Source organism: Sinocyclocheilus anshuiensis, unplaced genomic scaffold (assembly GCF_001515605.1).
Source record: "Sinocyclocheilus anshuiensis isolate Anshui unplaced genomic scaffold, SAMN03320099.WGS_v1.1 scaffold1534, whole genome shotgun sequence".
Classification (NCBI taxonomy): Eukaryota; Metazoa; Chordata; class Actinopteri; order Cypriniformes; family Cyprinidae; genus Sinocyclocheilus; species Sinocyclocheilus anshuiensis.
In genome coordinates this window covers 693,361-706,133 of record NW_015544232.1, presented here as the reverse complement: position 1 = coordinate 706,133, position 12,773 = coordinate 693,361, and the positions used below count along the sequence as shown (strand labels likewise).

Genomic DNA, 12,773 nt, shown 5'->3' with positions numbered 1-12,773 from the left:
ACTTTATTTGATTCTTGTATAAATAAATAAAGTTAATCACAGTTGTGATAGGCCTATCATTTATCATAGTTATCTGTCTATGGTTATACCAGGAGTGTTACATTAAAATGCATTCTATATCATGTTTCAAGTAAAGTTTCACTAGCAGCTCTGCTTCACTTAGGAGTTTTAGGCAATTTTGTGGGAATTTTCCTTTCTTGATCTCAGTGTAATGAATGGGGAGCTTGTGCACCGGTCAGTCTGGCAACTTGTTCCCCAGACTCTGGTATTTTAATCACATCTGGTACGTTTAACAGCCCCTGTCAGACATTTCCGAGCATCGTCGTCTTGTAGGGTTGCTATTTTATCTACTAAACTCGTGGAATAAACTGCCCCCTTTCGATTCCAGCCTGTGCTGTTTTGACTCCTTTTGGGGGGAAATCAAGTGAAGGGGGAAATTCGGGTACATTTCAGGAGAAATTAGCTCAACGCGCTCATTTCGCAACACAACAGAGCTTCATAGAATGATTCAATAACATGGTTATATGTTGACCTTACCGGTCGCCTGTGATGGATTCAGTGAGAAACAAACGCGACAGTTCCTGGACGTCAGTGGAGTCTTTCGCAATACTTAGATGTGGAAAACTCTTCTCTACCACGTTAAAGAAACACTATACTTTTAGTGAAAATAAACCACTAAAGTGAGACTTACGAACATTGACGTTTAGCTGTTGTCTTTTTTTGTTGTTGTTTGCGCGCGCGCGCGTAATGATTGTTGTTATCGTTTTAAACAACACCGCGCTAGCTTCCCGTAATTCATTCCCACTGTGGTAAACATAGTCCGTCACATTAAGTCAGTTTCCCGTTAAAATCCCACCAGGAATGTGTGAATGTACTGGAATTTGGTGGATGGAATGTGCTGGCACGGAATCCCAGTTCAGTTTACCGGATGACTGGAATAAAGAGCGGTCTTATAACGTGATTCAGCATGTCAGGCTACATATGTAAAAAACATATAATTTGGGTACATTTTACCGTTAATATTTGGGTAATGGACCCAACTTTTGTATTAAGTGGACCCATTTTGTATTAAGTGTCATTAACTGCTGTGTACTTACATTTAAATTAATCATTGGATACAATGGACTTATTGTGTACATACATGTTTTTACATTGTAATTTTATATATATATATATATATATAAAACTTTCTGTAATTAATTTCTGTAGTTACTTTTGTAATTACACTGTTGACTCTACCCCTACACCTTTACCCATCCTTAAACCTAACCATACCACCAAACCTGTCCCCAACCATAACTGTATCCTACCTTGAATTTACCAGCCAACTTGTTTTGCAATTCAACGTGTACAGAATAGACAAAGTCAATGTCAAAGTTTATTCATAAAGCACTTTTTTAAAAAACAGCAAGTGCACACAAAAAAAGAATAAAAATATCAATGATACAAACATTCAACAATACAATAAAAGAAAGCAGCTCTCACATAGCATTAAATGGCAAACTATAAAAATGGGTTTTTAGGCTAGATTTAAAAACAGGAAGTGATGGAGCCTGTCTAGGTATATTGTACCTAAAAGAAAATTGTATGTAAGTACATAGTAGTTAAAAACCTAATATAAAGTGGGACTTCAATATTAATTATTGTTAATTAGCAAATAAAATAGTTGAGAATGTTATTACAGCATTTACAAATATTAATAATAAATAAATTTTATTTCAGTTGTCTTATAAACAATGTACTTGTTATAAGTCATATTCGCTTCTTGTAAGGCACAGGTCGTTTCAAAAAACAAAAATCTGTTGTATACCCACACAGCAGTGAATCCGTTGCCCATTGCATCACAGAGGCTATTATCTAACCCTGGTCGGCTTCTGTCAGGGAGGGTTGTGGGCTTTCCCATGATTCACCCTGTGTGTGTGTCACCCTGTCGCTCTGGGGGTCAAGCAGTCAAGAGGGCGCAGAGCGAGGTAGCACGTGGAATGATTCATTAATCTGTGATGATGGGAATTTGTAAAACAACTGCAGTAACAAAGACTAAAAATTAATCATACAATTTTTAACGTACAATGAAAGTCTAGTTTCTTCATAAATATTTACACTTCAATCTCTTAATACTTTTTTTTTTCCCCCACAGAAGTACAGAGTAGACATGCCTGGCTCTAGCAGTGCCTTTATTCCAACAATTAATGCCATAACGACCAGTCAGGACCTGCAGTGGATGGTTCAGCCCACAGTAATCACATCCATGTCTAATCCATATTCCCGGCCTCACCCGTACGGCCTGTCTGTGTCTAGTGGCCCGAGCCTCCTCGGCCACACAGCCCTCACACGGCCCGGGGTAATCCGGTCCATCGGCGACACACGTGGGCGACGCAAGCGAGACGAGCAGGTTAGTGTTAACATTTTTCTTCTTTGAAGCACACACACAAAATCAAACCAACAAAACCAGTTTTAACGTATAGTACAAAAACCCATTTTTAATGTGCTAACATCTGCTGAATTATTGAATAACATTTTTTTAGAGCTGCATGACAGCAGAAGTTTGCAACATTAATACTATTATTTTCTTTCTTTTTTTACTGTGAAGCTGTATTGAAACAATCTTTATTGTATAACTATAATATGAATAAATACGTTACATTGTAAGAATGATTTCTCACAAACAACTGCAAAAGTTTACTTGTGCAAGTGCTCACTCCTCCTGTTGTGTGCAGCTCGCCCCAGAGGAAGAAGAAAAACGGAGAGTTAGACGAGAAAGAAACAAACTAGCTGCAGCAAAATGTCGGAACCGCAGAAGAGAACTGACCGACTTGCTGCAAGGGGTGAGTTTTCTACTGATGTTACAAAAGAAAAAAAAAGAAATCTCTAAAATAACACATATAAATACCTCGAATGAAATGTCCACAACTATCTCAAGACTTATTTTCACACAATTCTCAGTGGTTAAAAGCTGAAAAAAGACCAGTGTTGTCTGGCAGATATGGGAATGCCCCGAGTCCCAGACAATTCTGGCTGTAATTGAACTACTTAGCTTTATAATGGCATCTCTCAGGCTGTCAGACCTGAAACATGAGGTAGGAATGTGCTACAGGGGGTTGGAGGGAAGCAAACGTCTGATATTGTTCGAAGAGGAAACCGCAGCTAACCATCAAACCCCCCACACTGCTATCTTCCCTCTTCCCTTCCCCCCATTTCTCCGCTTCATTCATTACCAAATAAGGAACTGTATCTTTTGTGACAATAACTATGCCCTTTTTTCAAATGCACTGTTTCTTTCTTTGTAAATTAAGCATTTGTTTTGCTTTGAGTTTCCTTCTTCCTCATAGCCATATGAATGAGTCAAAGACAGCTACGGTTTACCTATGACTGTCTAGCCACATTGTTATGTCAGTGTTTTAACCTTCTGGAGGCTTTGACAGTTGTTTTAAAATATGTGGTGCTGTGTCAAGTGTTCTGTTTAACAAAGAAATGTGAACAGCTCAAATTTATGTGGGAAATAATTGCTCGTGTTTATGGATGGGTGTGTTTTTTATAGTGCCAAAGTGCTCCGAGAGTTCAGAGTGGATGAAATTGGCTTTAAAAATCCAATAAAATAAATATGTTTATCGTTGTTATTTATTTATGTATTATGATTACTATTATTATTAAAATAATAGTAATTAGAAGTTATAATTGAATATCACTACTAATTAAAAATATATATAGTTATATTCAATTAAATAGCAGCTTTTTTCGACATTATAATCGCACTAATCCATATAGCTATTTTGGTTTTATTTCGATTAATTGTGCAGCCGTAATATAGGCTTACATTAAAGACCAGAATATCGTAGAAATTTGTGGGGTGAGGTCTTTTGACTAAGACCACCCAGAACACTTAACAACACCCTGACAGCGACCTTGTTAAACTTGTTAAAATGCTTCAATGTTGAATCAACAATTACCAGCATAATTACTACTGTAAATCATTTCACAGTCCAAATGAACATCAGACAAAATGCAGCATGATCATTCATTGCATTTCTTGTTTTCATTCAAGGAGACAGAGAAGTTAGAGGAGGAGAAGGCTGACCTGCAGAAAGAAATCGAGACCCTGCAGAAGGAAAAGGACAAGTTGGAATTCATGTTGATGGCCCACAGCCCCGTGTGCAAACTGCCCCCTGAAGAACGCCATCAGAGCTCGCATTCCCAGCAGTGTACGCCCCTTCCTCTGACCATGCGCTCCAACCTGGGTCCCCGGGGACTGATGAGTACCCTCAACCCAGTGGTGGTTAAACAGGAGCCTTTGGAAGAAGATGACGATGAGGAAGAAGGAAAAATCCAGCGTTCAGTCATCAAGCCCATCTGCCTAGGTGGCGGCATGTATTGTTCTGATGGAGACAGCCTCAACACACCCTTGGTGGCAGCTTCCACCCCGCTGTCCACCCCAAACAACCCAAGCCTCATCTTCACCTACCCCAGCATGCTTGAGCCCGAGAGTCCTTCGCCATCATCGGAGTCCTGCTCCAAAGCCCACCGCCGCAGCAGTAGCAGCGGCGACCAATCCTCAGATTCCCTAAATTCCCCCACCCTGTTGGCACTTTGAAGGAAAATTTGATCCATTCTCGTGGATCTCCAGAGCACCCTCAGCTGGGATTTGAGTGAGGACTTCACCTCAACAAAGCTGAGAACCCTCAAGGGCTAATTTGCTCATTTTATTTAAACGTTTCAGAAGAGAGTTTTTGTTGTCTTGTTTAAACGTATGTGCAAATTCCACTCGCTGTTTCAGCTACAAATAGTGGTGAGTTTCTGGAATGAAGATGAAAAAAGCGGGAGTCGAGATTTCATCTTTAGCAAGACTCAGAGCAACTTGCAGTCGTCGGCTGCCTGTACAGAAGAGCACGATATTTCCTGCTGGCTGCCTGACTAATAAGAGATTGGAATTGCTTGCAAAATCGAATTCTTGATAGGTACAAAATAAGACATTGGACACTACGGTAGATAGCTGCCCTCAAAACATCTTTGTATTTGTGACGTGTGATATGTGTCCCTTTGTATTTTGTGTCCTGCTGTTTATAATATTTCGGGTTCACTGGATGAGCCTCACTGCTGAGTGTCGAAAGAACCGTCTTGTATAATAAAATGCTGACCTTTGTTGCTATTTTGTATATGCGGCACAAGCACTAAGATCATTTGCCAAATTTACGTAGCTTTTGTTATGTAAAGCAAACAAACAAACAAAAACACTTTCTAGCATCAGCGAATCTACTGTCAGGGATTTTTGTCTGTGTCAGTGAGCCATACAAGCATTACTAGAAGCATTTGCACAGAGAACACAATATAACGGTGTACACGAGGGAAACTCTAGCCATATTAGGCTCTGCCTCTAACCCTGACATGGCAATAGCGCTTTTGTATTGGCGCACACTGTGGTTTTCAAATGATAATAATTAAAAAATGATTACTTTTATAATATGTACTTTTATGTCTTGATTGGCCCTTTTTTCCGGGTACAGTTTAAACTGAATCATATATCAGCCATATGAGCACTTCTCCCTGAAACACTGGCTGGCTTTTTTTGCCGCACTTGGGAACAGATGCTCTTTGTCAGCAACCTTACAATCAAATAAAACGCCATTCTTTACAGTGATGGATTAAACAGGGAACGCAAAATGATTTTGAACGTTTGATGCAAAAGGTGAGTGTGGTGTGACACTGACACTGACACTGATCAGACACTGAGGAAAAGATACACATTGCAATATTTCTTGAAAAACATTCCTGGGACAAGAAGACTGAACTTCAGAGAGATCTCAAGGTCACTGTTGCCACAGTCAGATAATAACTGAGGGTGAATGTGAGTATTTTGTTGTACAGGATGCAGCAAACTGAAACAAAACGAAACAAATATGGCTTCTGTTTGAAGGACTTTGTTGCTTTATTTATGTCAGCGACTTTTAAGGATCTAGGAGATAATTTCAGTGTTTGTTAAATGGAGTATGAGAGATTCTAGTTGCGAAAACCAATTTAATACCAAAAAAAACAAAAAAAAAACAGGAAAATGTTTAAGGACTGCGTGCTGTAAACTGTTCTCTGTTGGTCTTTGAAACCTGTGTAATTTGAGCAAGCCATCTGTACAGCTTTCTGCACAAGTCCTGCTTATCGGTGTGCACTCTCTCTCTCTCTCTCTCCCTCCATCTCTCTCTCTCTTTTTATTGCTTTAACTGTTGAAAGACAGAAAACAACCTACAAAAACAGCAATATGTAAGGCAGTGTTGTTCCTTTGGTAATACATTTAAATTTATTATAATGATAATAAAAACATTTCCAAAGTGGTATTTTTGGATAGTCGTATTTTGCTGTGCACAGTGTTTGGCGTATGCTGGATATCTCACTGTTACAATGTGGTGTTTCTGTGTTTCTTTGAGTCAATCACAAGATGGTTGAATGCACCTGCTTTATGCGTCAGTTATTCATTCATCTCTAATTTCCGCACGTAATCAAAGATGCAGATTTATTCATCCTAATTTTGGTCTGTGAACCTAAATCTGTCATTTAACTTTGATCGACAGCTTTGCTTTGTCCAACTGATGACAGTAATGACAATGTAAGACATCAAGAATACTTGCTTTGTAAAATACATAAAATATTTCATAAATGGGGTTATAAATGGTGTAGAGGAAACGAGAAGCAAAATAAGCATGTGCATACTTGCATGCACTGTATGTATAGTTGTAAATACAATACTTCCTGCTCATAGTTCATCAGTGCTTCTTCTGTAGTTCTGGTTATCAAACTGCACTTTATGTAAAAAAAAAAAAAAAAAGTATTTGTAAGGATGCTAATTTGGCCATAAAAAATTTGGGTTTGTGGGGGTTTACTTTCACTTGAAAAAAATTACTCTATATTAATTTCAAATGACAAAACTGATGTTTTGGTTAAAGGTGCATTCATTATCTTGCATTAGTATGAGTTGATAACCCATTGTCTCATTTCACCAGATCAAATTTTGTAATGAGTATGTACTAGGTTGAAAATTATTTGCCAAGTTTGAGATTTGAGTCAATTTGAAAAACATTCATGGCTGTTTTGCGGATGTGTATTGAGCTTTAGGCCAAATTCATGTGTCTGTGTGGAAATCTTTTATTTTGAAATAAATATTTCGATTTTAAATTCTGAAATGTGTATATGCATATTATTTCAGATATATCACAACATTGATGTCTCAAATAACTGTAAGAATGATGCTCTTCCAAATATTTGTCAGCTCCATGACTCATTACTAAAACTACACTCTAAAAAATGCTGGGTTAAATACAACCCAGTGCTGGGTAAAATAGGGACAAACCCAGCAATTGGGCTGTTTTGACCCAGCGGTTGGGTTACATGTTTAACCCAACCTTCTGGGTAGTAACCCAACCGCTGGGTCACTCTAAAAAATGCTGGGTTGTATTTAACCCAGCATTTTTTAGAGTGTACTTGCACACTGAACTGAAATATATATATATAATAGCTTAGATATATAAACAGAATATCAATAGAATAGAAAATTAATACAAATGATGAGATTAGATTTGGTATATCAGTTAAGACATATTTACACAGCAATCATTTATATTAGGGCAGTCAGTCATTTATACAAGACATGATGTGCTTATCGGCAACCATAAACAAATTATACTTGAATACTCCCTTTCCTAGGTACATCCACATTTTTACAAGATGTCACTTTAGATTAGGTTTAATCGTTTATAATGATTTAACAGTAAATATAAAACAAACACACAAAAAAACACCTCTAGACTAATACAAAACTATTGTATTTAGCAGGATTTACTGATGTATTTGATTCTTCCTACATTAGCCATACGTTAAAAAGTGTTACTCCATCATTTCAACAATAGAATATTACAGTGTTTCCTTTACTGGATGTGGACTGATTTGCTATTTTATTATGTATTTGTACAAGTAAAACACATAGTCTAATGCTGTTTTGGGGGAAAATGTAGCTCTCTGTCATGCAATGTTCATTATAAATTGACAACAAAATGGTAGTATTTGAAATGTAAAATAGTCAACAGGCAAAAATGGCACACAACACAATAGAGTTATACTGCCACCTTGTGGTTAAAGAGTGCTACATATGGGTTATAGGACATTATTTGACATTTTCCTCTTTTCAACATTGCTGTTTAAAAGCAACACAGTTAAGTTATTTTTAGTATATACAAGTGAAATTATATTAAATTATAATTAACATGAAAGGTATTATCAATGTAATAAATACAGTTCAAAATATGAAATAGCTTATATTTCTTATAAGAAACAGAATAATAGTCCTCAAGGATTAATGCACAAATTATTATATATATATTTTTTGCAGTCAAATGGATATCTCCAATTAGACCCTAACTGACGCTTGATGTGCAGTCTATGGTTAAAGTTCTAGGCTAGGATTTCAGGTTCTAACTCTTCAGGATCACTGTGTTGGTTAGTTAATGTTGTGTAACCCTATAACGCCTGTATCATATTGTATCTTTATTTATTTACTGTATCAAATTTCTATGTTCTCTAAATTATCAACATGATCAAAACTTTGCTGAAAACCTGTTGCATGCAACATAGGCTACCTTCTGTCATCTGATTGATAGTTTACACTTTTTTAGCAGGTAAAAGGCCTTTTAGTATAATTATAAAAAAACATAATGTTAAATGTGAATATAAAATAATGTTTTATCAGGCTTTTGAGGAACGTTTATTTATATTTCAATCAATTGTAGTTTTGCCCCCACAGTAAAAACTAGCTCTGATTATAAAACAAAGTATTTTATTAAGACATGTGTGTTACATATAGAGTGACAACTGATATTTATGTGCATTTTATGTAAGTAGTCTTCTATACTGTTATAAAGATCTAACTGATTTACATTACAAGCTATCTGAATTACATCATAATTTGTAGCCATATAATATCAGCAACTCTAGGATAATAGGAAAGCTATAGGACAAAAAAAGAAGGACAGAGGCCCAAACTGACCAAAAAATATGCAATATAATTGTGCTTTACTAACTGAATAAATCTCAGCGCACTCGAAAATAGCGATTTATCCATTTCAGCTGCATGTGTAGGCTACAACAGTCCAAGTTCGAACTCCAAATTTGCTCTCACAGGAAAAGATGAGTAACTTCAGAGGACTGTGAAGTCATTAACAGCACGTTATAACAGATGCTCATCAGAACCAAAGTTCCTTGTCGTATTTTCGTAGTTTGTAGTTCGCAATCATGAAACTACATTGCCCAGAATTCTTGTAGATGCTCCTTGACGTTGATTGGCTGCGCAAAGACAACCCCCTCGTTAATGTTCCAGGCCAACTGCATGTCAAGTTTAAACCAGCCGCTACAAACGCAGATTATGCCCACATTTCAACATAGACATTTTTGCTTTGACGATGGCATTAAACTGCAGCACATTTAGTCGCCTTATTGTTGGAGCACAGGCCGCGGCTGAGGCCTGCACAAAGCGGGCAGTTCTCAAGACATGTGGGAGATATCGAGTGTGTCGATGGTATTCCGGAGTCACTCATGAAGAGAACAGACTGGAACAGGTGTGTGTTTCCTTACACCTTTTACACATACATTTACACCTGGCGCTGCTGCACAGGTACGAGATCATGAAACGCTTTAAAGTCAGGTGATGACAATAATTATAGGCTAATACACGTAGTTTTGAAAACTCTTGCCGAAGCATATCGAATTTTAAATGGCTAATGCTGTTTGAATGTTGTCTGTGTTCATGTAACGTGGCCTAACATGTATTTTTTTGTTTGTTTGTTTGTTGGTTGTGTTGATGTATGATTGTGGCCTGTTAAACTTTATGTATATTAAGTATTATGGATTGTTTATTGTTTATATAATGCAGAAAAAATAAATAAAAACGAGAGGCCTATATTTCTATTTTTAAACAGTAAAATTAACCATGGTTTTAACACAAATAAAACCAAAGAAACGTGGTTACTATAGTTAAACATTGGTAACCACAAGTTAACCATGGTTTTGCTACACTAACCAGTTTAACCATGGTATTTGTAGTGAAACTATGGTTATACAAATGGTACGCCAAAAAACCATGGTTACTACACTTTTACTACTATAAGACCATGGTTAATTTTTGTAAGGGATATGCTTTGAAATAAATTACGTATTAAAGTAAAGTACAATTTATATGGTTTATGAATATGGTAATCATTCTGCATACCAGTTCATTACTGTGTACAAACTAGCCCTCAAGTTTGAAAAATGTATAATTGTCATTGTATTAATGCTTTTAAAATATATATGTATTATGGTAAATCTCTAGTATATAAGTGAGGTATACACATGGTTTCATTTATGCTTCATGCTAGAGTGGGTACTGAACATAACCGATTTAAAGTGTGACAAATTATAAATGAGTCTTTCTTTACAACAGTTTGGTCATAAGACTCGCACTAAAATACCAAACCAGACAAATCAGTAATGGATGTCACGCTGTATAACATGAGAAGCCGTTGTCAAAGTCCCTTTATTCTAGTCTTTGCCATTGTGCATGTTTACTGTTAAAAGTCTCACTATCAGTGGGCTTCACACAACTTGACAATAGCCTACACACACACACACACACACACACAAAATCTGATCATTTTAATGGCCTTGTATTAATATTACTGAATGCAAACTGTTTTGTTCTGCTGATTTGTCATTACGGGTTCCATACGGTAGGGTGACCAGACGTCCCCGTTTTTGGTGTCCTGTCCAGTTTTGTGCCGCTGTTTAGTCTGTATTTCACACAGCGCGATGGTCCTGTCCCAAAGTGGAGCAGTCCCCGCAGTGTTGCCAGATTGGAAATGTCCAAGTATCGTACCAGAAGCTCAAAATTATCATATTTGGAAGAAAATTATCATACACAAGTAAAAACGTACAGAATACAGCTATTTATCTACTAGACTAGAACAACATTTTTTTTTTCCATTTTAATTTTTCTGGACTCCTTTTTAAATGGTTAAATACAATTTTATTAATCAAAAGCACGTCTAATTAAATAATGAAACGTATACAATTCAACATCAAATCTATTAAAAAGTTTAACAAAAATTACATGTTTAGGGTCTTATGAAATGTTTATTTTTTTCACCTTGTTTATTGTTACCAAATTATGTTTTAATATGTCTAATTATTTGAATGCATAAAAAATACTTTTATTTATAGCCTTATGAAATGTTTTTTTTCTTTAGAAATTCTGCGTTGTGTATTTTAATTTTTCTGCTTATCGAGTGAAGGCATAACACATTAATTTAATTTATCTTTTAATTAATGAAAATTAAACAAATGTTATTTTTTGGCAAACAAAGAGGATTTACAATTAAAATTAAAACATGGAAGAAATATTGTTATTATTCCTTAATAATTTTTGTAGTAGTAGTTGTACGTACATTCTACTGAACAATAGTAATACATTTCTGGCAGAAACTATATTTTTGACTCTGAGCAGTTCTGGAGATGTTGTTCATGTATTTATGTCCTATTTAGTGAGAAGGCAGATGCTGAATCATTCATTCAGACCATAGACTATGATTCAGACAGACACAGAACATGCTGAGCTATACTGATTACTAGTCGCGTGCCGCTACTCTAGCCATGAATAACTTGGATGAGAGCAGAGTGCTATTATCATCAATTATCAAAAGAGATGCCGTTATTGGTTTCAAGGTAGTCACATACTAACTATACATGTTAAAACAAAGTAATACTGTTTGTGTGCACTTTATAACAAGTAATGATAAAGTTGCGGGATTGTTTTGCACACAGTATTATTAAAGATTCCTGAAACTTTCACAGTCACTGATATAATATAAAAAATAATACATAAACAATTATATTTGCTCAATTACATTTGCAGAAATCACATACTTTGTGGTCAAAATTAGCCTAAAATGCAAAATAATAAGCCTGATTAGGGATAGTAAAGATCCATTTCCAAAATAAACATAAAATAACTTGGAAAAAAAATCCTTTGAAAACTTGCAAGTACTTTATACTCATAGTCTGTGAAAATGTTAAATAGTCAGAAAATGTAAAAAAAAAAAATGTTTTAATTGTTTTATTTAACAGGAAGTCATATTTATTGTTTTATTTTTAATGTGATTTTGTAAATAAGTTTGTTATAATCATATTTTGATCTGTTCACTATTTGTAATAGTTACTATTAAAAGGGGTCATATGATGCGATTTCAATTTTTCCTTTCTCTTTGGAGTGTTACAAGCTCTTGGTGCATAAAGAAGATCTGTAAAGTTGCAAAGACTAAATTCTCAAATCCAACGAGATATTCTTTATAAAAGTTAAGAGTTAACCACGCCTACCTAAAACGGCTCGTTCTAACACGCCCCCACATGTCTACCTCACTATGTGGGAAGATTTGCATAACGCTGCCCAAATGTTCACGCAAAGAAAGAAGGCGTAACTTTTATTCTCACTGTAGTATTGTTGCCGCTGCCGCCATGTCGTGAAGGCGCTGTGTTTCGTTGTGAAAGCGAAACTGCTTTGTTTGGTCTTCCAAAAGAGGACGATATCCGCTTCGTCATGCCTGGAGCTGATCCGTGCTGGTCGCTGAGGAAATACATCAACTTTGCGCTGTGGATCGCCAGATCGGCTTTCACCGTGGACGAAGCGGAGTCCAGCCCGGGGTCGTCACATGTGGTTGCCACAGGCATCACAATATGGTAAGGGACGTAACATTTCTGTCACACGCTTGAGG

At 36.3% G+C, this 12,773-nt stretch overlaps 2 protein-coding genes and 1 long non-coding RNA gene across 5 annotated transcripts in view; 2 read left to right on the top strand and 1 right to left on the bottom strand.

The window, feature by feature from the left end:
• Positions 1-5,229, top strand: part of LOC107697532 (fos-related antigen 2-like) — a 7,097-nt gene extending 1,868 nt beyond the window's left edge. For both annotated transcript variants that reach the window (XM_016498332.1, XM_016498331.1), the window contains exons 3-5: positions 2,138-2,392; positions 2,718-2,825; positions 4,043-5,229. In XM_016498332.1, the coding sequence (XP_016353818.1) occupies positions 2,153-2,392; positions 2,718-2,825; positions 4,043-4,588 (894 nt within the window). In that variant the 5' untranslated portion in view covers positions 2,138-2,152 and the 3' untranslated portion in view covers positions 4,589-5,229. The remainder of the gene's footprint in view (positions 1-2,137; positions 2,393-2,717; positions 2,826-4,042) is intronic.
• LOC107697533 (uncharacterized) overlaps positions 1-7,195 on the bottom strand; it is a 21,288-nt gene extending 14,093 nt beyond the window's left edge. Inside the window, exon 1 of the long non-coding RNA XR_001635212.1 lies at positions 6,156-7,195. This is a non-coding gene — a long non-coding RNA (uncharacterized LOC107697533). The remainder of the gene's footprint in view (positions 1-6,155) is intronic.
• A 2,118-nt stretch (positions 7,196-9,313) lies between these two features.
• Positions 9,314-12,773, top strand: part of LOC107697531 (molybdenum cofactor biosynthesis protein 1-like) — a 14,450-nt gene continuing 10,990 nt past the window's right edge. Inside the window, exon 1 of one of the 2 annotated variants that reach the window (XM_016498330.1) lies at positions 9,314-9,587. In XM_016498330.1, the coding sequence (XP_016353816.1) occupies positions 9,432-9,587 (156 nt within the window). In that variant the 5' untranslated portion in view covers positions 9,314-9,431. The remainder of the gene's footprint in view (positions 9,588-12,773) is intronic. The other variant, XM_016498329.1, reaches the window with a different exon arrangement.